This window comes from Choloepus didactylus, chromosome 13 (genome assembly GCF_015220235.1).
Source record: "Choloepus didactylus isolate mChoDid1 chromosome 13, mChoDid1.pri, whole genome shotgun sequence".
Lineage (NCBI taxonomy): Eukaryota > Metazoa > Chordata > Mammalia > Pilosa > Megalonychidae > Choloepus > Choloepus didactylus.
In genome coordinates, this window is record NC_051319.1 from 82428515 (window position 1) to 82454533 (window position 26019).

At 39.5% G+C, this 26019-nt stretch overlaps 1 protein-coding gene across 1 annotated transcript; it reads right to left on the minus strand.

The window, feature by feature from the left end:
• Window positions 1-40: 40 nt before the first annotated feature.
• ETF1 (eukaryotic translation termination factor 1) lies at window positions 41-24437 on the minus strand. Its single transcript, XM_037801570.1, has 11 exons — window positions 24300-24437; window positions 24035-24138; window positions 7096-7271; window positions 6577-6716; window positions 4107-4245; window positions 3607-3797; window positions 2836-2965; window positions 2118-2273; window positions 1658-1722; window positions 772-919; window positions 41-520 (listed from the first exon to the last, which is right to left on the minus strand). Exons 2-11 carry the CDS (start codon window positions 24118-24120, stop codon window positions 438-440), a joined length of 1314 nt encoding a protein of 437 aa, XP_037657498.1. The 5' UTR covers window positions 24121-24138; window positions 24300-24437; the 3' UTR covers window positions 41-437.
• Between the last annotated feature and the right edge of the window lie 1582 nt (window positions 24438-26019).

Consider the following 26019-nt stretch of genomic DNA (forward strand, 5'->3'; position numbering starts at 1 on the left):
CAATTTAATTTTTCTCCAATCAAAATAAGAAACAAACCAGTATGATCTCACTTGTATTACTTTTGAAGGTTTACAGCAGTTAAAGTATTTTTGCTTCTATGTATGAAGGTTAAAAAAATCATTTTTTCCCATAAAATACAAGAGCAACCAATTTCACCATCGAGTAAAAGTAAAAACTGGGATTCTTTTTTAAATTAGTCCCAAGTGGCATTTAGGAATTTAATTGTAGGCTGCTGCGCTGACATCATGACAAACCAAAGTACAGGGCTGGGTCTAGTTTTGTTTCGGTTTTCTTTTCACTTATCCAATGCTCAGGGATTAAGTTCTGGAAATGTTCCAATTGTAAGGCAGGGATCTTTTTGGATTCCACCACGGGTATGCTCCTTGGGTTGGATGCTGGAGGGTGAGGCACAGTTTGCCGGACCCATGTCGACTACCTAGTAGTCATCAAGGTCAAAAAATTCATCATCTCCTCCTTGGTATTCCATTCCCTGGAAATCTACTCGGTACCGCAAGATACCTGGAGAAACAAACCAAGCGGTAAGTCACCTGTGTGGAGCGGAGAGGGTTCACACTAAGGGAAAACCCAATTTCCTTGCAGAATAAAAGTGCAACGAGGGGACAATAAAAAATAGTCCAAATCAAGGAATCTGTAGTCATGTACTACCACAGCTGCTGACTCAGTGGATGGTGAGTTATTTTAGGATACCCAGAAAAGGTCTTTGGCCAAGGACCCTGGTTTTAAGTTCAGCTTTCTGATTTGCTACATACCTCCAATTCCACCAAATCCTTTCACAAACTGGGATCCTTCTTGTGACTTATCTGTGACAATTTCCAATGTAGCTCCAAATTTTTTATAGTTGTTAGCAAACCATTCCAGCAGGGGCATGCTCTCAATCAGCTCATGTTCTTGTCCTGTCTACGGGTGACCATGAGATACAAAAACACTAGGATTAGGAGACATCAAGACTTAGCTCCCCCTATACGTGACCCTTCCAGCCATCATTCTCATTTTCCATGTGAATTTTGGTTTCTGGTGATGTAAATACAGTAGCACATAAATCCTGAATATTCCAAACAATACTCCTTCTCAGGCTCTGGTCTGAGCAATGAAATGTCAACACACACTTAGCAGTTTTTCAACTTATGATTTCTGCTGTTCACTCTAGAGGCAGCACTCATTCAAGAGCGCAGAAGAGAAATGCCAGAATTGTTTTTGGAGCAGCCTCATGAAGAACAAAACCCTCCAGTATGGAATAGGAGAAAGCTATCATTTAAAGGGATCTTGACCCAGAAGTGACAGTTTTAAGCAACATGCCTTTAGATCAAACCTGAAGTGGTTTCATGGGAAGAACTGATAATTAAAGAAAGCAGCACAGGTTTCACAGCATAGGAGAGGTACTATTAAATTAAATCTTCTCTACTGTTTCAAGGATGAGAATGTTTTCCTGATTGCTTAATTAATTTTTAAAAATAAGGGCTGAAGTAACCATGACCTGGCATTCTCTGGGTTAGACAAGTATGTGTCACATAGGAACTGACTACCTCCCATCATTCTCCCAAGTATGAGGTTTGGTTTCCCAAGGCTGCCAGTATTCTAACACACGGATTTGTACTACCTTGAAAATATCACCGAACCAAGAAAACAAACACATACCTCTTTGTCTGTGAAATGGGATTTATCCTTCTCTTGTTCTGGAGTCAGATAGAGAATTTTCTCCTCTGTAGTATTAGGGGAAAAAAATGTGTTAATCTGGCTCTCACATACTAACAGGTATACGTCCCATAAGATGAGGTTGGGCAAAGGGCTCCTGAACTCATTCTATAGACATTCTTTCATAAGGCTGTTAATCCGCATGACTGAGCATCTACCAAGTATGCTGCTCCTATCATAAGGAAATAACACAGACATTCAAGATTCAGTCCTGGTCCTCAGGAAATCTGATAATCTTATTAAACAGTTAGAGCAGAATAATCTATGTTGGTAATGGGTTACAGGCTGAAGGAGTAGGGGACTTCTGACTATTCCTAAAATCAGTTGCCCTCCCAAATCCCCATCCCAGACTCCCTGCATACGCAGGTCAACAAATAGCAACCCCACTTTCTAATCCTCATACCTTCTGTGCCTTGGCAATGAAGAACATATCTCATTATATCCAGATTTTCATAGACTATTAGAATCTCTACAGCTCCCATTTCCAAAGCCTTTAGTGTATCTTCAACTCCAAAACAGTACTTGCCCGTGTCCTGGCTAATTTCATCAAAATATCGTCCTGTGGTTAAGAAGAGGTTGATAAGACAATATATTAAAGTTTCCCTTGTAGATATAGATTCTCTCAAAGTCAGAGAGAGAAATAAAACCTTAAAACTGAGTATGTGCTAAAAGTCAGTGAAAACTATACCACTAGTTGAGGCTCCATAAACTGACTCCCAAGAGGTACGAGTTGGTCCTAAATCCATGATCATTTGGAAACATGTGTATACTTAGTTAAATCAGAAACAACAGTAAACAATGGCTGTATGAATCTTTAATTCAGGCCTATTCATCACTCTATTATAAAGGATAATTAGTATGGGAAATAAGATTGAGGTTTGGTTTCTAGCACTAAAAGATAAAAATGCTGGGAATACAAATATATTTACTACATATAATGACTAAAGGAAGAGCTAAATTAAAAATAGCGATTGCAGTGAGCAAGATTTTAATAAATATGTTCAATCTTCCCCTCTTTTTACCTTTTTGGTGTCTTATTTCATACACGCAATCATGTATATGCACATATATACACATAAACATTCCACAGAATAAATAAATGAGCTGCATTTCACTGATACCTATTAATTTCTTTTCTTGAATAAATTTCACGTTGGAGAGAACTTCAGTAGATAACTCAATAGCTTGGTTGAATCCATTTTCACCACCATAGGAGATATCAACTAATTTTAAAACTTTTGATTGCAACCTCTGACATGAATTAAAGAAAAAAAAAAGTTATCATCAGTATCTTCAAAACACCTTTACCAAGACCCACTGTCTTTTAATAGCATGCAAAACAGACTTTATGATCACTGAAGTTGGAGACTATGGGATGGAGCTCAATTTACCCAAGAGCTGTTCTTTCCATGAACTCTGCAAGGATAAACTTCCCCAATCATTTAAAACGTTTTATGATACCTACAAAAGGTTAATTCATTAAACACAAACAAAAAGGCTTAATCAGTTCTGTTACATAGTTGAGAGTTTCACTACTTTGCTGCTTGTCTCCAGAAAGTGAATCAGAATCAGAAAAAGAAATGAACAGCTAGTTTCTAAGATCAAGTTCCACTTTTAAGCCAATTATGGTAATCTACTGAACCAGGGAACCTCCACAGGGCACAAAAAGATCCCACCTAAAAATGGCTGATTTCAAAAGAGATAAGGCCCATAAAAGCATGGGGAACATTTCCTAATAAAAACCTAAAAACCCATCACCATTTAACCCAGAGCTAGGATTTTAACAGACAATATACTGCAAGTCAAAAGATGTACATGTCTCAGTACCTATACAGAGGAATGGCCTATCTCACCTAGAGAGACTCATAATGGAGCACCTGCTTCTCACTTACCTGATCAAACATATCAGATTGACTTAGCTCAGTTTTAAAGTCAGCTGATCCAGCTAAAACAAGACCAGCCACATTCACTTTGTCCCCAGAAATAAAAAGCTGCACAGCAGTCTCAGCTACTTTCCGAACATAGTTATGTCGTTTTTCCATTCTTAAACGGGCAAAACGCAAGGCAGACTGACCTCCTCTACCTTTGACACAAAAAAGTAGTGAGAGAAAAAGGCAATTATTAGGAAGTACAAGATGCCAATTAAAAAAATAATCCATCATGTCCCTTCAAGAAAAATCACTAATCCCTAACTAAATGCTTGGCATAAAGTGTTATTCAACCCGAGACTAGCAATTCTGACATCAAAAGAAAAGCCATGAGCACCAATGAGTCACGAGTCATTCCATGATGCTTTTCTCCACATCATATGGTTTACTTTTCCCCCATCAAATGTATGTTACCTTATTGCTAGACACAAAATAAGTGAACTCATGTTTTCCTCCTCTATTACCATGTTTCTTTGGGAGATCCACAGTGAATTTGTGCAGGACTTCTCTTGTGTTTCCTTGGAGTGTGCCAAAAAGTGCACCACTACCATCTATTACAATGAAGCCAAACTTGCTATCATCTGAAAGTAGCGCTGTAAGAGCCTGAAAAATGAACACATATACCACACAATTAGCCCCAAAGCACTGCTAAGAGCAACCAAGAAATTATTACCTATTCCATTTTAACTAAGGAAGAAATTAGCTCTTTCAAGAATTGACTGGTAAGCAGATCAATCACTAAAAATCTTTACTCACACTCACGTGAAGACATGAATACTTTTTGAAAATACAGCCTTATCATAATGATTTCCATTAGGTAGCTTGATTGAGTTTTCAACAACTTTGCTTATCAGGAAATCGACTTGTCCCTTGTAAGAATATATTACTCAGATTAAGTAGGATATAAACTGTATTGTACAACATGCTATAATCATTTCTAGATATGGACATATCTGTTAAAGCCAAAATGAACAAAGCTAACAAAATTAAATGTTATCTTGGAAGAGTACTTAAGATTTAAAATTACCAGTGAGGGCTAACTTATTAAGTGAGTTGAAGCCAAACAACACAAGTACCAGGTACTGTTTAAGTCAACAAGATTCAAAACCTGCTTTCATCAAATCAAATATAGGTAAGTGCAACAGGGTAGCCAAGAGTCTCCTCAATGAAGCCTCTGACAGAAGGAGGCTGTGTTAGCTAAGAGAAAAATACTCTTGACCTTCTATGCAGTCAACCAAGATCCAACTGGAGTTGGACTTCCTGTCAATTTAGCAAAAACCATCCATTATAAACTGCATCGACAAATGTCAGTTCTAATTCTACTGTAAAGGTTTTTCCCTAGCATGACGAAAGGCAAGAGACTGAATTAGAAGCTGGCTGTGAATTTCTGATCGTTCTACTGTTGACTGATTTAGGTCATTATAATGAAGCTTCTCTTCCACCATTAAAGTTCATCTTATGGCTGCTCTATAGCTCAAAAGTTTGATTAAAAAAAATTCTTAGTATAGTCCTATTACTAAAGGTTAAAAGTTTTTTTCTTTTTTAAAAATAGCCAGCCATGATGTTCTGGGTACTACACTGAAAGTGAAGAAGGTACAACAAACCTGGCTCTCAAAAAAACTGGCTGGAGAGAAGGTTTCTGAAAATAGTATTTAGATTACATTCTTTCACTGAACTTCTTTTTGTGGCAAATATGTGATATGGGGGAGGAGGATGATAAAACAGATGCCTTATAAAGCGAACACATTACAAGCTTTCCTTAAGCACTTAACCATTATACTGCCCTGAGATTATTGGTTTAAAATATGCATAAAAATTAAGGAGTCCAAAAATAAGTTCTCACCTATTACCATCAATTTATTTTTGATGAGGGTGCCAAGACAATTTAAGGATATCCATCACAAAAAAATGAAGTTGGACTCCTTCCTCACACCATACACAAAAATTAATTAAGAAATGGATCATAAACCAAAATGTTAAGAGCTGAAACTATAAAACCCTTAGAAGAAAATATAGTAGTGTTATCTTTGTGATCTTGGGTTAGGCAAAACCTTCTTACATCTAATATCAAAAGCACAGATGAGAAAAGAAGAGGTAATTTGGACTTTATCAAAGTTAAAAACTTTTGTGCTTCAAAGGACTCTGTCAAGAAAGTGAAAAGAATAGGAGAAAATATTTGCAAATCATGTGTCTGATAAGGGCCTTGTTGTACTGAGAATACATGAAGAACTCTTACAACTCAATAAAAAAAACCCCAAGTTAATAATGAGCAAAGGATCTGAACAGATATTTCTCCAAAGATAGACAAATGGCCAATAAGTAGGTGAAAAAATGCTTAACAGTCATCAAGAAAATGCAAATCAAACCCACAATGAGATACCATTTTGTAACCACTAGAACAGATGTAATAAAAAAAGACATAAGAACAAGTGTTGGTGAGGATATACAGAAACTGGAACCCTCATTCATTATTGGTGGGAATGAATCTAAAATTGCACAACCGCTTTGGAAAATAGTCTGGCAGTTAGGTGTAAACATATGTACACACTAAACATGGATACTCATAAAAGTCTTATTCATTAACAGTCCCAAAGTGGAAACAACCCAAATGTCCATCAACTGATAAATGGATAAATAAAATGCGGCAAATCCATACAATGAAATATTATTTGGTAATAGAAAGGACTGAAGCACAGATACATGCTGCAACACAGATGAACCTTGAAAACATTATGCTAAGTAAAAGAAACCAGTCACAAAAAATCACATATTGCATGGTTTACATGAAATGCCCAGAATAGGCAAATCTATGGAGACAGAAAATAGATTAGTGGTTGTCAGGGGCTGGGGGCGGAGAGAAATGGGGAGTGATTGCTAACAGGTGCAGGACTTCTTTTTGGGGTGATGAAAATGTTCTGCCCTTGAACTTCTTACCTCTGTATGGAATTTGTTGTCACACAAATACAATGATGTATTAATTGGTTTGAAAGGCTCAAAGTCAATGTTGACTTTCTTTTCCTTTCCTTCTTCTGTTACAATTGTTCCACAGTAAACAACCAGACCATTTGGAGGTACTGCAAAGAACATAAACAATTTCTCTACTTAAATCCACAGCTAATTTTCTCCAATTAATAGGAAACGTTCCTTCAGCCTATAAGCCCCTGTCCCTTTAGATCATAATTTAAATAAAGCAGAAGTATCTGCAAATCTCTCAGGCAGAATTCTCTCCCTAATTTTAAAACTTTCTGAGTGGTTTCAGGTAGCATTTATCTCTTCAAGTACTCCCAAAACTACTTAACTTCCAAAAAATTAACTAAAACAAAACAAAAACACCAAGGCCAAAGGGCCACTGGCGATCACTGGCTGAATGTGACCAAAGCACCACAGCAAGATCAAAGTGGAAAATATAACCAAGACAAAGTAGAGTAGGAAAATGACCAAGTTCTAGATTACCTTTGTTATAAAGTTTGAGTCTTTGTTGCACAGATGTAATGGCTCCCAGGACTGAAAGGCGGTTTACTCGTGACTTAATGTTAGATGCAGTTCCAAACTCATCTGCTAACATTTTTGCCACTCGTGAAATCTGGTCTTTGGGAGGAATGATCAACGAAATCATGCTTGTGCCATTGCTGTGGAAGAAAAGAATAACTCATTAGATGGTCATGCTTGTCATTCGTAAAGGAAGCTACTAATGAGTTAGATGTCCCCCCAAAAACAGAAAAATGATCACTCTCAAAGTGACCAGTAAGGCAGGGACGATAACAGTTTTGTTCTCCAAAGTGTACCCAGAGCTAGGCACAGTGTTCAGAATATAACAGGTGCTCAATTATTTGAATGACTAGTGAGAAAGATATAAAGAAGTAAGGACTGGAAGGGATGTGTGGGAAACACCTCATTCCCCCAACGATGAAGAGAAGCTTTGATAAGAGGGTGCCAAAAGCTGGAATTTGGCATTGCATCCTGTTCATGGTAGAGGATTGGAATCTGGCAGGCTGTGTGCTCTTCAGTGGGAGATGTCTTGGCAGGACAGAGCAACAAGTCTTTTGAAAGTTCAGATGCAACAGCATCCTGTTTCCTTCTTTGCTTTAAATTCTAAGCTCACCAAAAACCTTATAATCACTAATTTAGCCTCTTAAGTACCTTGATAATGGGAAAGGAGAGCCTTAGAATGTACACAAACATCCCAGTTATGAAACCACATGCACTGAACATGTAAATGGCAAATGTATTTTACATACCAATTTCTTTTGAGTTTGATTAAAAAGAGCAAGGCATTGAGCCCGATGAACTCGGGATACCCAAATTCAAGTTTCTAGAACTGAAAATTGGGATCAAACTTGAAACTCTAAATTCACCACGGCCCTAACAAACAGAGGAGGTCCCTTTTGAACAGCTATCAGCCTCTTTCTAATCTCAATACTGATGAAAGCAATTTATCCTTTTACCTGCAAATTCCCAAGACACTTAGCACCAAAAGTTAAGAACCACCTCATTTCAATATTTCTAGTTCTACTGGAAGCAAACTTTGGTTGCACATTGAAATCACCTGGGAGGGTTATTCTAGGTGATACCTTTTCAAAAACGTGTCTCTAAGCTGCATTACTTAAGTGCTTTTCTCTTGGGACTGTCTTCTGGGTTCAGACAATGCAAAGGTAAAGAACTCTTATTAATACCTACACAACATGGAAAAAATTACTATTTGAAATACTAGGTAATGTAGATAAACTGGACTCCAAAATTAAAAACTTTTGTGCCTCAAAGGACACCATCAAAAAGTGAAAAGACAGCCTCAGAATAGGAGAAAACATTTGCAAACCATATATCTGATAAAGGATTTGTATCTAGAATATATAAAGAACTCTTATGACTCAATAGACAAAGTCCAAAGAAGAAATATAAATGGCCAATAGGCACATAAAAAGATGCTCAACATCATTAGTCATTAGGGGAATGCAAAGCAAACCCACAATAGGATACCACCTCATGGCTTTTATTAAAACAACAAAACAGAAAATAAGTGCTGGCAAAGATTCAGACAACTAGGAACCCTCATACCTTGTCAGTGGGAATGTAAAATGGTGCAACCCCTGTGGAAAACAGTTTGGTGGTGTCTCAGAAAGTTAAGTATGGAATTATCATATGACCCAGCAACCCTACTTCTAGGTATTTACCCTAAATAACTGAAAGCAGGGACTTGCACAGATGTTTGTACACCAATGTTCACAGCACCATTATTCACAATATCCAAAAGACAGAGGCAACCCAAATGTCCATCAGCAGATGAATGGGTAAACAGAATGTGATGTATACCCACAATGGAATATTATTCACCTGTAAAAATCTGGAATAAGCCAGGCACAAAAGGACAAATATTGTATGAGATCACTTACATGAACTAACTAGAATATGCAAATTCAAAGAAAATAGAATTGGGAAATTTTGTGTTGTATATATGTTACCACAATAAAAAAATGTTTAAATGTTAATGTTAAAAACTAGATAATTTTTAAGGAGAACAAGTGACAATATGAACAGAATTAAATCTACAACATACACATACATAGGAAATTAAAAGCCCCAAATTTGCCCTGACCTGATCTGAAGGCTGCCTTTATATTACATAGCTACCAGAAGAAAGTGATCTGACTTACATACTGAAGGCAAAGGCTGATCTGGTACGAGCCAAGGAATGTAAGGAAACATGATGCTATTTTACAAATGGTTTCTACCTGATACTTAATGAATCTGTTGAGACAGTTGCTTCCTAAGGTCCTTACAGATCAGGTCCTTAAGGGCCACAAGTTTAATAGCTATAATTATTAGTGTCATGGGGGAACAGGTTGGGGCAAAGAGAAACTGGGAAACTGCCAAAAACATCTAAAGTGTCCCCTAATTACTGAGCATGCATAATTTCACAGAAGCCCAATATGCCAACTTTAATAGCATATTTCATATATCTAGAGTTCAATGGTATCTGGCAAGAAAAACCAAGAGATTGGACAGATGGGTATAATATCAAGTCAAACAGGCTCATGTGTCAGGTGACTAGTAAGAAAGAAGGGAAGAGGCACAGTGAGGGGAACAGCGAAAGCAGAGAAAATCCCTCTATTAGCTTTGTAATTCCAAGGGCTTGATATCTGAGTGTGTTTGAATCAGGTCCTTGGAAAGTTTTTCATAGAGTAAAATTAATTTAACAAATGTGCACCATGGTGTTAGTTTCTCCTTGGTAAGGGACCTCATCTAGATGACTCCACCCTCAGGAAGTTTTCTCTTAGTGGTAAATGACATAGGCTTCCAAAGCATCCGAGAGTTTTCTTTACAAGACAAGCTGGCTATCCAGTCCCTCCACCACCAAAAACAGTCACTCTCAGACTTTCATCTGATACAATACTTCCAAAACCAGCATTGTTTTTGTTAGGGTATCTACTCAAAACCTAGAAGGCTAGTTCATAACCATTCCAATACTTTGCCCAATAAACTACAAGTTCATCAAAGACAGTACATTAGAGAGTATGGTGTGTGTGCTCTGCTGCTACCCCTTGGATAGGGGAGCAAGTATTGTAACCAAACCAGAGAACCAAGAAAATTTATGATGTACAGCTTTAGTGGTCACCACAAACACAAACAATGATCATAAAACAAAAAGCTCCTTCCAATAAACTACTCATATAAAATAAAGCTCCCAAATACCAGCTGACCCATAGTTATTTCTTCATCTACATAATAAATGTTATATATTCCCATTATTCACACCAGCTAAAATTTCAAATATAGTACTGACAAAACAAGGGTGATTCCCAGAAAGAACCCTTGTGTATTCTCTCTACTCTTGTTCTTTTAGTTTTAATTTTCATAGAACTACACAAAAGGAATTTTTCTAAACCAGGTCAAAGTGCCTAGAAATAAAAATTAGACATACATACAGTCCTGCCTGTGGCCAGTTTCTGAACTGGATGGAAAAAGAATTCTCAAATAAAACTGATAATTGTCTACTGTAAAAAACAAAACAAAAATGCTCTTTACAGTCAATGGTTTTTTGAAGTCTATTTTGAAGCAATCAAATTAAAAAAAACTGCTTTTCTTCCAACAATTTATCTTGCTAAGTTTCTAGAGTGAATTTCTTTCTGAAAAGACTTTTGAGGAGTCTGTCTGGAGTTATGTCAAATCCTATAGGCCAAGGAAGAGAAAAGGAATTTCTCTGGGAGGGGCTCAAAGCACTGGGGATGTAAGTTTCAGCTTCAAATATAGTCTAGATTCTGGGTACCCCCCTGCCTGTCTCCACACAGGGGTTGTCAACTCATGCATGTGCAAAACATGAAAATACTGAAGAGGGGGAAAATGATGGCAGATAAATTCAAATATCAATTTTACTGGCTTATGCTTGTTTTCAGATGAGCAATTCTCATGGGTGTATTTTCCCCACCCTAGCGGCTTCTGGATCCTTCGGGAACCAAGGGCATTCTTTCTCAAAAGGGCTGTTTTTAAAAAGTTGTTGTGCTGTGATTTACAGAGCAGTTTCCTGGAGATGAAACTAGAAAAGAGGCAATAAGTAGAGAATGGAATGAGCCAGGGCTCCAAGGATAGCAGGGGCAAAGGCTGAGATGAGGAGACACCAGGCACCAAACCCCAGAGGATTGGAAGTTTGAGACAAAAGAGGATGTTGGGATAAATTAACTGAAGGAGCCCAAAATCCCTGAAGGAAATCCTAAAGCAAGGTGACAACGTGGAGGGCAAAGCAATGACCTTAAGATAAGCAGCTATTTACTTTGAGATAAGCAGCTATTTACTTTGGAGAGAAGATAGGTTAAGACGAACATTCATTAAGCTACCTTACTATATAGCACTGAGTTGGGCAACCTTACATTCACACTCATGTAACATTCCATTGAGGACAAAGCAGTGCAGACACTTAAGAACAGGATTTTATTTTTAAAAATGGTTCAGAAGTGTAGCTTTACAAAAAACTTTTCTGTTTGGTTTGGTAGATTTTTACCAAGTTGCTAAGTCTTGGAATCTTATTACTTTTGAATTCTGAACAATGTGCAAAAAATTACCTCTCCCTACTGGCTATGGGGGAAGCATTAAGGTTCTGAATCCACCTTGATCATGAGACAACTGACTGGAGGAAGGGAATGGCTCCTTCTTTAGACATTTTTTTCTTTAGAAATTTAAAGGCTACTTTATAACCCCTGATGTTTTGCATGTTAGGTTTAATACCAGCAGATTTTTCCAGGAAAGTTTCCAAACAAGATAAACACTCACACACACCCCCTTCCCCAATCCAATCAAAGTTGTTAGACTAGTTTGTATAAACACTGAAATAAAATTAAGGAAGCTGAATTTTTTCACGTTAAAGTGGAGCGCACACTTCTCAGGGGAGAACGTGAAATAAAACTCTTACTATATAGCTGTTGGCTCCACAGACAAACTACAACTTTTAAATTTTTTAACATTTTAATAGTTTTTATCTACTCTTCTGCTTTCTCACTATATTCCTTTTCCAAAATCAAAAGGCTCTCATTCAAGAGACAGTGATTCATGAGGTACAGCAATGATTCACATGCAGATTATAAAAACGGGGCAAAACAAGATACAACAGACAACTACTTGCCCCAAAAAGCCTGTTTCTGCTCTCTGATCCCTTCTTGTTCTCATCAGTTTTAGTTTTTTTTCCTTTATTAAGGAAGTGTCCATCAATGTTTCTACCGAGAGGACTAACTTCTGAGAAATAAAACAGCTGGGAGACAGGAGGAAGTTGTAAACAGACTGAATACAGACAGTAAATAAAACTTGACAAAAAAATTCAGAAAGGAAGAAATAGCTGACAGTTTTCTCCTCTCTCACTCTCAAATAGAGGATGTAATAGGAAAGGTTTCTTTGTCAAGGACAGGAGGTTAGTATAGTGCTACCAGTTACTCATCCAATTCAAGGTTTCATGGTTCCTGAGCACTGTGGACAGGGAAACATTTACATGGTTACTTGAATGCCAGGACTGAAAGATCACTAAGGAAGACCAACTAAAGGTAATTAGAGTAAAGCTGGGGGTGGGGTGTGTGTATGTGCTTGTTCAACATCATTAACAATGCTCAAGAACATTTTAGAAAGGTAGATAAAAAGCTTGAAAGAAAATGGGGTTCCCAGAAGTCTGCCCACTGACCAGTTTACAGGAGAATCCCAGAATTCTTGGAGTGCTTTCTAAAAACACCAAAGCAAAAATAAATAATCAAACACAAACAAAAGAGCCCCCCCCCCCACTGTGAAACAATAGGTCTTGAATAGGGAGAGTAAGGCTGGTTGGTGTGGTGGTGGTGGTTGTGGGTGAGATGGAGTCTGAATTTTCAAATACTGTTGATTGTAATGATAGCTAGGGTTGAAACTCACTGTGCCTGGCTTGCTTTCTGTGCCTTGAAGCAGAATAAAATCTGGTCAACTGAAGGAAAAGGGTTTTCATGACCTCACTCTTACCTAAAAAAGAGGAACCCACGGAGCCCACTTGCTGTAGGTGAGCTGCTGTCATTTACCCTAGCAATAACACAACCAAGCTGAATTGTGACAGCTCAGAGATGCTCAACTTTCACCAGCCACAACACCCCTTTCTCCATCATATGCTCTGCCATCCACCTTGCCATCCCCAAGTAACAGAACTACTTTCAGGTTAGGTCTAGGAATATTTTAGAGACTTCCCACTATACTTCAGCTGTGGCTCACCAGCTTAAAATCAGTTAGTTCCTCACCATTTTCTGCTCCCTTTCTGTGCTGGTTTGAAGCTGTTATGTACCCCAGAAAAGGCCATGTTCTTTTACTCCATGCTTGTGGGTGCAGATCTATTGTAGGTAGGACCTTTTGACTAGGTTGTTTCAATTGAGATGTGACCCAGCCCATTCAACATGGGTCTTAATCCTTTACTGGAGTCCTTTATGAGGATAAAAGACAGGAGAAATCAGAGAGCTCAGAGAAACACCCAGAGAATCTTAGAAGAAAGCACCCGGAGGAGCTGAGGGAGCAACTGAAGCCAGGAGGGAAAGCAAGGAAACAGGAGACAAGGACCAGCAGATGCCAGCCATGTGCCTTGCTATCGGACAGAGGAACCCCGGATGCCAGTGGCCTTTTTTCAGAGAAGGTATCGGTACTTTTGATGCATTAATTTGGACAATTTCACAGCCTTAGAACTGTACATTTGTAAAATAATAAATCCCCATTGTAAAAGCCAATCCATTTCTGGTATACTGCATTTCAGCAGCTTTAGCAAACTGAAACACTTTCTGAAACTCTTTTTAAATTCACTGTGGGTTTTCTATTTGCCTTTCTCTACCAAGAGCACAAAAAAAGGAGATCTTTTGGGGGGTCACGTTCTTGTTGTATTATTTATGGTTGTGTGACTTCAGACAAGTTACATAAATCCCTCTGGGCCTCAGTTTCTAACTACTTCACAAGGTTGTGAGGCTTTTATAAGATAACATATGTGTCAAATGCCTAGCATGGATAGCCAAAACTAAGTGTTCACTAAATGGAACTACAGCTCTTTGCTCCTCCCCCCACTTGCCCTATAATAGTTTAAGTTGGAAAGGATCAATACCCCAGAACAACTGGAAGTGGAAAAAATGAAAAGGGAAAAGAAAAAAAAAAAGGCACCGTTAAGTGGTGTTGAAGTGTTATTTGAATCTGGGTTAAGATCAAAAGAGGGAGATAAGAGAGAAGTGATTTTGTGGTATGTGGTGATCACCTTTATTGGATTACAGGACCAACCAAATCTTCCAGCAGAACCAAAGAACCAATCCAAAAACATCCAAAACAAAATGGCCGTTAACACTGAAAATTATTCTTTGCAATTTATCATAAGGCAAAATTAGAGATTCAGTCCCTTCTAAAACTTTAAATAGCTACATTATATAAAAGCTTAAGTGGTTTTACCCTGTATATGTGGCTTGGGTTCAATATTTTGATATAAGCCAGGGCCAGTCCCCTCTATCCGTTTATCAACCATGTCAAAAGGACCTGAGGTCTGACTTCAGTTTTCTCTGCCAACAAGTATCAAACAAAGAATATATCGCTTATGCTAGGTCCATAAGCTTCTTCAGGGCAGAGATCATTTTAGCACATGGTAGGCAAGCAAACACTGGCAGAATGAATAAACAATTAATTCCTAATATCAGAAACAGGGTCATCTTTATATATATAGTCTCTAAGCAGACACCAGAGATTTACTCTGCACTACCAAATAAAATATCAATTAAAAATTTGTCTGTTCTTGGAAACTAGTGACTGGAAACAACTTGTAGTCCCCTGCTTTTGCTTCGCTAAAAAGTTCAAACCACTCCACTGTTAGTCTCTTACCATAACAAAATGCTTCTTTTGTTTTTACACACCAGGTTAGTCCTCACCTTTAGGTCCTCCCCGTCCCCATCCCAGCAGCCCATCAATGATGCAGGTTAGGAGGCAGATGGGACTGCCTTTTATAAGAGCTTGGTTAGAATACCACAGCAGAAAGGAGATTCTGTTGCTGTTCAAAGAAACTAGACAGAGTTGTTGAAATTGGTTTGTGCAAGTTACCTTAGGGTCAGATGACATTAGCAGATAGAAGGACAAGATTTGAACATTAAAGCAGCCTCTACTTTAGCAGATAGAAGAACTCAGATGTCTCAACATTTTTCAGCAGAAATTTTGCCAAGGTTCATTTTGGTGTTTTACCCTCAAAAGCACTAGGATTACTCAGCCATCTAAAACAAAAATGTACACATCCAGTAGAGTGTCACTTTTCCTACAATTACAGGCATTTGCTGATTTCAAAGTTATAATCTTAACCATTAGACTACATTTTTTTCTGTTCAGAGAACAAAGCTAACCTAGTGGAATATTCTACCACAGAGCAGAAGAAGCTGGAATATTTCTCTAGTGCCCTTACTACTGTGCAAATCCAGGAGGTATCGGTCACAACCTGTGTTAGGGATTCACTGTCACTGGTTACAAGGTTCTACAAGGGACTCTATAAATATTAGAGGCCACTGCTGGCCAACAAACCATGGCACCTGGAAGCCCACCTCGTATCTTTCTTGACCACTAAGGATGTACTTTTCAAATAAAACAAAGTCTCAGCCTTCCTGTTAATACTCTTTCTAATATATAAATGAATTTCTGGGGAGAGATTTTAGCAGTGAATTATTTCCCTTACCACCTGTGCTCATTAAGAATAAACATGTTCAGTACCCAAGTTCTTCCTTGGGTGGGTTTGCAAATAGCATGCCTATTTTTCCTTTATCTTTGTGCCTCGGTCTCAGCACACCTGCTCCCTCTAGTAAATTGCAAGTCTCCTTGGACCAGATGCCTCCTTTCAGAAGGGAATGGAAGACATTTCTATTCAGCAAAAGAAATGCTAATAAAACAGCAAAGCAGCATAGCACAATTGTTAAGATCATGTCTTTGAAATCGGAAAAGACGGAACAGAATCTGGCACTGCCCCTACTAGGCTGTGATATTAGACAAGCAACTTAACCTCTCTGTACTTCATTACGTGATTAAAACACATTTCAGCCATGAATCGCTAACCCTGTATCTTTCCTGGGATCCACCTTGCTTAAGTGGAATCATAAATGAAAATGCCAGGAAGTAGGATAGCTTGAAAGTAACAGAACTACTTTTACAGTAAAATGCTAAAAATATCAGAGACATCAGGAATAAATGTTTGGGGATTAATACAAGTACATTTTCATCACTTGCAAACTAAAGGTTATTCAGGCTAAAATGAAAACTTGTATTGGGATTGTCTTAAGTTCTGTCCTGCCAACTTTACCAATGGGGCACTCATGTGCAAAAGCTCTGAACTATTTCAATACCTTGACAACTCACAACCATCAACTAACACAAAGCTTTCGGATTTAGTTTTAGGCTACCTGGCTTTTAACCAAGAATGAATTTCAATTACAATTTCAAAGTTGCAAATCAGTTACAGCTCCATTTTTCTATTGAATAAAAGATACTGTATCAGCCAAACAACACTAAAACCCAAAGTAACATTCTTTGACAATACTTGCCTTGCCCAGGACATGTGTTAACTTCTGCTTGCATAGTTACACAATCTCTAATCTCTTTGCTTTCTGACAATGTCCAACACCTCATTCAAGACCCTGCTCATAACCTGCTTCCCTTTAGAGTCTCTGTCCTAATCACCTGCTTACACCACACCCTCTTCAAAATGTACTGTTATTCTGTACTATTAATATGGGACTGGAAATGGTTCATATCATTCCAGGGTTGTGTTTCAGACCATGTCCTCATTTTACTACATATTTATTCTGAAATATCTAGGGCCCAACTCATAGCAGATGTCTGATAAAGCCAGTTAGCTGGCTGGTTAGTAGTAAAAATGCATTTGTGAGCTTCATCTTTCATATACCTAAATGTATGCTTGGAAAAAATCTAGTTTAGAAGGCTACAGACATGGCAGGAAAAAGATTTTGACTAGGATCATTTTTCTAGGAGACCTCAGAGGATCAAACGAAAGTGAGAAAACAGAAGAATACAGGTCTAGCATCCCTCAGTTATCCGCATGACAAGGAGCAGTTGTCAAACACCTGAAAATGTCGAGTCCTCTAAACCTAGCAGGGAGGATTGTCACAAGAGTAAAGACATTGAAAGAATAACCAGATAAAGCTTTAAACATCTGAAAATTGGCATTAAAGTAAGGATAGAAAAAGGTTAAAAAAGGACAAAGCAAACATAAAACAAATGCTGTTAAGGCACCTATTATATACAAAGTAAGACGATTAAAAAGGGTTTCATTAAAGCACAGAAAGTTTGATCAGTCTATCAATTTAAAAGAATCAAGTCTGTTTTCATCTTTGTACCAACAAGAGAATAATAATGAAGCCATGGCTTTTAATCAAATTCATTACATTTTTGCAGAGGTGAGAAAAAAAGCAACTGTTTTTTTTTTCCTTAATCTTCATTCACTTAGATTCAAATAAAGGTAACTCTTCAGTGATAGAAAGAAAGGAAGTTTTCATTCCTGAATAGACAGGCAAGGATTCAAAGTGTGTCAAATGACCTAAGGCAAAGCTAGTTATCAGCGCGAGCTCAATCATGCTAAGGGCAGTGCCCCAATGAGAAACCTCATACTCCCATAATCTTTCCAACCTGCTGGAGAAAAGACCTTTGAACCTCCCTAATCTCTTCTCCCCATCACTAAGATAGCAGGCTGCCGAAGAATTAAGGCAGTCCTAAAGAATGTATCTAGGAAAAGGTTCTATTCTGAGATCCCTAGAAAAGAGGCTGGACTCAGAAATTCCTGCTGTCCAAGTTCTTGCTTAGATAAATCCAGCAGCGGGCCCAGGTAATGGAGGCAAGTTTCTCCTTCCACTCTTCAAACGGGATCTAATACTGTTTAGCCCTGTTGCAAAGCTGACACAACTTCAAGTTTTCTCACAAGCAAACATCTTCCTACACAGGGGCCTGAGCTGAATACACCTTCAAACCCAAGATCAGAGAAAAAAAGGACCCTCTGCAATAAGGGTCCCACTTGGGGTGGGGTGGGGGAGTGTACCTGTAACTAACACTGCACTCTGCCATAAACGGTATTCTAATTAGGTACTCCTGCTCACCTAAGAGTGTGTCCAGAGTAAGTCTTTCTTCCCTGGAAGGATAAGTATATCTGCTGTAACAATGAGAAGTCTGTCAAGACTTGAAATTCAAAGACAGAGTAATTGTTCATTAGGTTCACAGTGCACAGAACACCATGCCAGAATACAACAGCTGTTAGGACTAGTTCTGTGTTGAGGCAGGTGGCCTGTGACACTGGGAAGGGACTGAGAAACACCACCACATCCTGTCAAATATACTCTCATCTCCCCTCTTCCCTTTACCACCACTTGTTCTTATGGCTCTAACCAGCTGGCAGAATTAGTATCCTTTCTCCTTAACTGTATAATTCTCCAATGTTTGTGTATACAAACAGAAGGAAAGAACTAACATTGACAGAGCACTCTACTGTGATAAACGTGGTGCTAGGCACTCTTACTTCATTCTCATCCAAAGATCACTGTTCAATTACAGGTGTGGAAACCAAAGCTTGGAAACAATAACTTGCTCTAAGTTAAACGTGGTTGGTAGTCAGAGGTCACTAAATCTCTGTCTGTTCTACACTTACCTCTTCTTGACTTCTTACCTGTCTAACCACCAGAGATGGGGAGACTGAAAAAAGCCAGGAGAGAGGATGATAAAAGCCCTCTTAAAAGCCTGAACACTGAATGGTTCAGGTATCAATATGAATGACTATAAAATATCACTTTGGTTATAGTGAGCACTTCAAGGATATTGAGAACTAAAATAAAAATAAAAGTACCTGAAATTCAGTGCTTTGACAGTATTCCTTTTATCATTTAGGTGAATGTTCTATTAACCAACAATTTTCAGTTGCAAGGTACTCAAATACATGACTTGCTTTAATTTATTCAAATCATACAGATTAAGCAATCTGTCCATATCATTTCTCTATAAGATAAAAAATTAACCTATTCAACAATCTCACAAATTATTAACTTTCAATTCAACATAATGTAAGCAGTTTTGTAGATTAAAAAAACATGATAAAAAACACATTATATTTAGGGGCAGGAAAGATAGTCATGTATGGTCAGGTAATTTCTAGTTCCTTCAAAGTTACAGTATCTACAAGTTATTTTAATCTAAACTGCTTTAAAAATGTCCAAAGACTACAGAAGACCCATAAGAAGTTCACAAGCTGCGCTAATCTTCAAACATGGGTTGAAGACTATGAGGGTTATCTGACCAAGTCCTCATTATATCTGAAATATACAAGTTCTCTGCGTAAGTGAAAAAAAAATTCTAATACCCACAGGCACAACTTAGCCTAAATTAACCTTGTCTGTTTCTCTGTCACGTTCATCACTGTCCTTGGCTAGAAACGGCTCTGGTTACAAATTTATAACCTAAAAACTATAAGGTTTATAACGCTATTTCTGTGACTGGTTCATACTCAAAACACTGGGGTGGGGACAACACACAAAAAACCACTGTGCCATATCTGAAAAGAATCTAGGCAAACACCATTAAAAAACCCCATATTTCCTACCTACCTTCTTGGAACTCATGTGTGTCTGCTTTAGTTCTTTATTCAGGATACCCTCGCCCATGGTTCCATTCAGATGGCCCCAGTTCCAATTTTGGCTTATGTACATGTTAGTCCTCATTAAGCCAACTATGGAGAATATACCAGGAGCACTCATGAACAGGAAAGAACTATCACCAACTTTAAGCAGATCTTATGTACAGCAAAATAACTGGTTGGTTATATTACAAGCATATACAGAAACTAACTTTCAATCAGGCTTATATGAAATCAAATACAGTAAGTATGCTCCACACAACTTGAATTGAAGTCATATGGGTGACACTCCTTTCAACTCAAAAGATTAAGTATGATGCTGGCTACAAAGCAGAAACCTAGTTAAACAGCTCATTTTAGCAACTTTGGCTCCATACATAGATGCTCTTCTAAAGACAAACATAAAAGAGAGTCTGCCCGGCATTGTGGGATGGAGAATATCTTTTTGACCAAAAGGGGGATGTGAAAGGAAATGAAATAAGCTTCAGTGGCAGAGAGATTCCAGAAGGAGCCGAGAGGTCACTCTGGTGGGCACTCTTACGCACAATATAGACGACCCTTTTTAGGTTCTAATGAATTGGGGTAGCTGGTGGCAGATACCTGAACCTATCAAACTACAACCCAGAACCCATGAATCTTGAAGACGATTATATAAAAATATAGATTATGATGGGTGACAATGGGATTAGGAAAGCCATAAGGACCACACTCCCCTTTGTCTAGTTTATGGATGGATGAGTAGAAAAATGGGGGAAGGAAACAAACAAACAAAGGCACCCAGTGTTCTTTTTTACTTTAATTGCTCTTTTTCACTTTAATTATTATTCTTGTTATTCTTGTGTGTGTGGTAATGAAGGTGTCAGGGATTGATTTTGGTGATGAATGTACAACTCTGTAATGGTGCTGTGAACAATCAAATGTACGATTTGTTTTGTATGACTGCATGGTATGTGAATATATCTCAATAAAATGAATATAAAAAAAGTCTGTTATAGCTCAGATTACATTCTGAGTATATCTAGTCTTGCGCTTTTGAAAACAAACAAACAAAAACACATGCCCACTGTGCAGTATAGAACATTGGTTTTAAGTCCTGGGCTCTGCTACATTATAGTTTTGTAACATTGTGGACTGCAAGTTATTTAACTTCTCAGCCCTAGTTCTCTTGTATGTCGTACAGTGACATTAATTATTTTGTTGATGATTAAATAAAATAAAATGTTGCTTAGCGCAATAAATTTTTACAAGCGTGTATATTATACTTGGGTCATACATCAAGAGGTAATTGCATATTGACTATTTCAATTTCAACATTACTCTTATTCTAGCATATTTTAATAGCTACTGTTAAAAACAAGCCAATTTCTGATTTTTGTGCCCAGAATTCTACAATGCTGGGGGAGAAATCTTTCTTCATTTCCAAAACAATTCAATTTATCCACCACTAAATTTCATAATCTAGTGCTAATCATCATGCTTGAATACAACCTCAATTCACTTCTGAAACCCACAGGTTGCTCCCCAAAACTAACACACATGGATTCGTTTTACCACCCAATTTGTCTTAACAACCCCATTGCAATTCTCCTAAAAATATTTTAGCATTAGGCAAAGAAGAAAAACGTTTCTCAGTGTGAAGCACTTACTTGTGCACTATCTATAAAAATCTCAAGTGCCTGACTCAGCCATGAAAATAAAATCTTGTTATGTACTGGGGAACTTTCATGCCAAACAGAATAAATCTCAGACTCCCTTACCAATAACCAAGAAGGCCAAGATTTAAAATTTTCATGGGATCAAGATGCAAAGAAGTCCTAACTAAAAGCATAAGGTGGACTAGGGGAGGGAGAAACAAAGCAGGACATGACTATCAATCACATTGTTCAGAGGAAAACTCCCCAACTATTTTGGATAGCTTATTTCTGTCAAAAGTGTTCAAACTTGGATGAGTAGAAAAATAGGGGAAGGAAACAAACAGACAAAGGTACCCAGTGTTCTTTTTTACTTCAATTGCTCTTTTTCACTCTAATTATTATTCTTGTTATTTTTGTGTGTGTGCTAATGAAGGTGTCAGGGATTGATTTGGGTGATGAATGTACCACTATGTAATGGTACTGTAAACAATCGAAAGTATGATTTGTTTTGTATGACTGCGTGGTATGTGAATATATCTCAATAAAATGAAAATTTAAAAAAAAAAGTGTTCAAACTAACTCCATCACTCCAAGAAAAGCTGTGCTTAAGAACTTCATTTTTAGCATGCTTTAAACTTCACTGAACTTTGTTGCTAAACTAAGGAATAAAGCCTTTAAAAACAAGCAGGGGCTTAAAAGTTTCAAGTGGCTTGGTAACATGGAACAAAGAATGAGTTTACTTCATCAAGCAGTGGAAAATAATGCTATTACTTATTAAGCAGTGTTATCTCTAACATTACTTCACTCAGACAGTTGGCAATTTACAACTGAATTCATATTTTAGACTGCTTCAGAGGACACAATGTATGCAAGTTCTGATGTGTGAACCTGGGTAAGCAAATAAACTGTCTCTAAATGAAAGTAGTAAGAACAAATCTACGTATCATATCCCACTTCAAACAACCGAAAACCTATAAAAGGTGATATTCACTGAAGACTTCAAGTAACAGAAAATACCAGTGAAAGAAAAGAACTTGGCTAATTCCTAGCAGAGCATCAGACTGGATCATGACCTATATTATCACTCTTGTACAGTATTCTCCCACTTGGGGGATAGTAATAATTAATTCTACCATGTGGCACAGAACCACCTGTGTTCAAGTTCCTATAAAATTATTAACTAGGCCTGCATATGCTATTAAATTCAAAGAAAACAAGCTAAGGAACTGGGGGAAAAAAAAAAAAAAAAAAAAAGCTGTCAGAAAGAATAAACAAAAGTTCAAGTCACCGAATAGGGCTAACTTGCAGAAGCCTTGTCCCAAACAGAACATAAATTAACATCAAAACACCACAACAAAACCAACCCATTAATTCTGGATCCTCAGCCAAAGTACATACACCTCATTTTATCAGGAGCAAGAGATAGTCACCCTAATATTGCAAACCTATTGGTCAAAGACAAACCTGGGCTGGAAACCAGAATGTCTAATTCTTGTGCTGAAATCAACTTTCCAAAAATCCTGGGGCAAGCCACTCTGCTATTCCAAGAATGCTCAGACATACAAATAAGTAATGTTCCAAGAACTTTTTTTTTTTTTTTTTTTTTGCCACTTCCTGTAAGTAAAGAGTTTCTATGACTGGGAAAGGAACAAAATAAAGTGAGAAAACAGGAATAGCTTTGGCACAAATTCCCCAAATGAGCAACATTTTTTTTTCTAAAAAGCACACATGGCCACTTTTCATCTGGTCTACTCTTCACACAATGGACTTACCCACAGTTTCTCATCAAAATTTACTAGAGGAGACAAACTCCACTTAATTCAGTTCTGAATTTCAACAAGCATTAGTACAGCAGGCGAGTCTGATACCCCAGTAGTCCCAGTAAAAGGCAAACAGAGCCCTGTTGTTATGGTTCATGCCAAAAGGTTCCATAATCCGGATTTCTCCCGGGGACTGAGACACTATTTGCCAACCAAAACCTCTCCTACCAACGTTCCCCTCCCCCAGCACACTTTGGCATTTCGTTTATAGGTAGGTCTTGGAACAGCTACCAGCAGAAAGCTTCAGGGTGATAAGTGGACTTGGGAAGTCATCTTGGAAGAGGTGGAAGACAGAAATCAGGGGGAGTCAGAATGAGGTTGTCTCCGGCCACTTCTCTTTCCCGCCCCATCCAAACTTCACTCTCCCAGACCTCTAATGCCCGGGTGGGGGAGGCCATTTTAATGACGCCTGGCTGAGGAACGTAAAGAGAAGGTAAGAGAGGAAATCAGGAAAGGGCGCTCGGAAAGGAAGGCCGGGCCCTTTCCCACAACAACTCGCGAATCGGGTGGCAGCACCTGGAGCCCGAAGAGTGCAGAGCTGGATTCAAGAACCTGGTACAAAGTAGCGGTGGCCTACCACGAGAGGGGCGAGTGGTCTGAGACTCAGGAAGGCGGCCCCTTACTTCCCAGTGGGGAAAGGACCCCTTCTCGGGCCAACCGTGCGGACCCTCGCCCCTGAATCGGGAGCTACTACTCAGAGATCCAGAAGGCGGGAGTTGGCTACTGCCTGGTTCTCCTCATTCGGCCATGCGGCGCGGGGGCGGCCATCCTGAGGGGTCCGGGAACCATGAGGACACCGGGGGGCCGGACGCGGCGCTCACCCGCGGGCCGCCTCCAAGCTTTTGATGAGCTTCTTGATCTTCCAGATCTCCACGTTCCTGTCGGCAGCACTGGGGTCGTCCGCCATCTTCTCGCCTCCTCCTCCCTAGAGCGGCCCGGCAGGGCCCGTAGACACCAAGACCACAGAGTTAGCGCCGCCGCTGGGGCAGAGCGGCCCCCTTCCTCGCCATCCCCGAGTGGCCCTTCTCTCCCCGCCCCACGCGGCCCGCCGCATTGGTAGCCAGCCTTTTCCTCTCCCTGACTGACCTAAGGGCCCAGTCCTGGGCGGCAGCGGCTGCTCCTCCCCAGCGGCGGCTCCGCGGCGGCGGCGGCTCTGACGTAGGACACCGGCTCCCTCTCTCCAGGCAGTTGCATGTGTTGCAATCCGCTCACATGGGGCCTGTGACATCACTTCCTCCGCCAGGGGCGGAGTAGAAGTAGGTGAGCGGAAGGGAGGGGGCGGGCGGGTGCGGATCAGGAGAAACTCTGCGTGCGCCGCGACTCTCCATTGGTTCTCTACGCCGCAGCCTACAATGGGCCTGCCGATTGGCCGCAGCCTGGGCCGCGCAGCCTTCTGAGGTAGGCTGTGGGGCGGGAGGTACCGCCTTCCCTTCCGACCCGGCAAGCTGAAAGGAGGAAGCGGGCGGAAGCCGGTGACTCTCGCGAGTATTTACTTAGAGCACGTCAGGCTCGAAGGGGGGCGGTTCTTAAAGGGTGAGGCTCAGGAGGCTGGTTTGGTCAGTCCCTCCTTCGTGAATGGAGTAGGTAGGTGTCTGTGACTAAGGCGACTCGCGCCTACGGCCGGGCCCCGACGAGCGACTTGAATGGCCCCTGAGAAGCCTCAGAGAAGCGCCTTGTGGCTTCATCGGTACGAAGTGGGCTTGCATCATGGCTGCAGAAATTAGTGTTCATACTCCCTGCCAGTGTGTCATAGGATCCTCCTCCTGTCCCCTTCCCTGGTGCTCCGGGCCCTTCCAGTCAGGGAGTGAAGAGGCACGTTCCTACCGTCCCTTTGCTGGGATGATTTCACTTTGGACCTGGAACTTTGTGGGTTTGAAGAAGGAAGGTCCTGCCAGAAGTTGGAGACCTGAGGTATCTAACCCCATAAATGGTTTGGTCTGAATTGTTGAGAGTGGAGGTGGAAGAGAGTGTTGAAGCAAGATGGGCAGCGTTATAAATTAGAACTTTATCATTTTGAGTTAGGTTTTAAAATTGGCTCCTTTGTCTCCCATCGCCTCAATTGGATTCACTGAAATATTCGAGCCCAAATTGTGTGCCAGACCCTGTTGTCCTGGGGATAGATGGTTGAATCAAATATCGAACAGTGCCTACCTTCATGAACTTACAGTCTTGTTGGTTATAACTGTGATTTTATACTTTTGCTTAATAAAATAAGTGCACAAATACATAACTGTGGTAGGTACTGCATCATGCTCTGGGAGAGTATGACAGTGGGCCCAACACTGGAATGAGAACTGAAAGGATGAGCAGGAGTTTATCAGATGAATGTGTCGATTAGCAAACAGCATATGGGAGGGGAAAGCATAAAACATTTGAAGAAGTACAAAAAAATCTGTGTACTGGAACAAGGTCAGGAATGAGGAGAGTGGATGAGAAGGCTATATTGTACTGCCATATAAGCCAGGTTTAGAAATTTGACCTCTTTCTCTTCAAAACAGGAGGCAGCTTAAAGGGTTTAAAGCTGGGAGGGGATAAGAAGATATGGTTATTTTTTAAGAAGACATTTCTGCTTAGATTGGAGAAAGAGTGGAAGCCTGGAGACTGTTTAGGCTGCCATGGTAATTCAGGTGAGAAATGATGGTAGCTTTGACTAGGATGATTACAATGTAAATAGACAGAAAGGAATAGATTAGAATGATAGGATTGGATGGTGGAGCAGGAGGAAGAACAAGAATGGCTCCCAGAGTATTGAAATGGTGACATTTACTGAGATGGGAAAGATGAGTAGGTTTTGGGGAATGATTGA

Excerpts from the sequence above, each read along its gene's own strand:
- ETF1 (XM_037801570.1), bottom strand. The coding sequence starts at position 24,120 with ATGGCGGACGACCCCAGTGCTGCCGACAGGAACGTGGAGATCTGGAAG. Across the intron at positions 7,272-24,034 it reads AGCTTGGAGGCGGCCCGCGG|CAATGGCACAAGCATGATTT; the intron begins GTGAGCGCCGCG and ends TTTCTTCCACAG. Across the intron at positions 2,274-2,835 it reads TCAAGAAAAGAAATTAATAG|GACGATATTTTGATGAAATT; the intron begins GTATCAGTGAAA and ends TCTTAACCACAG.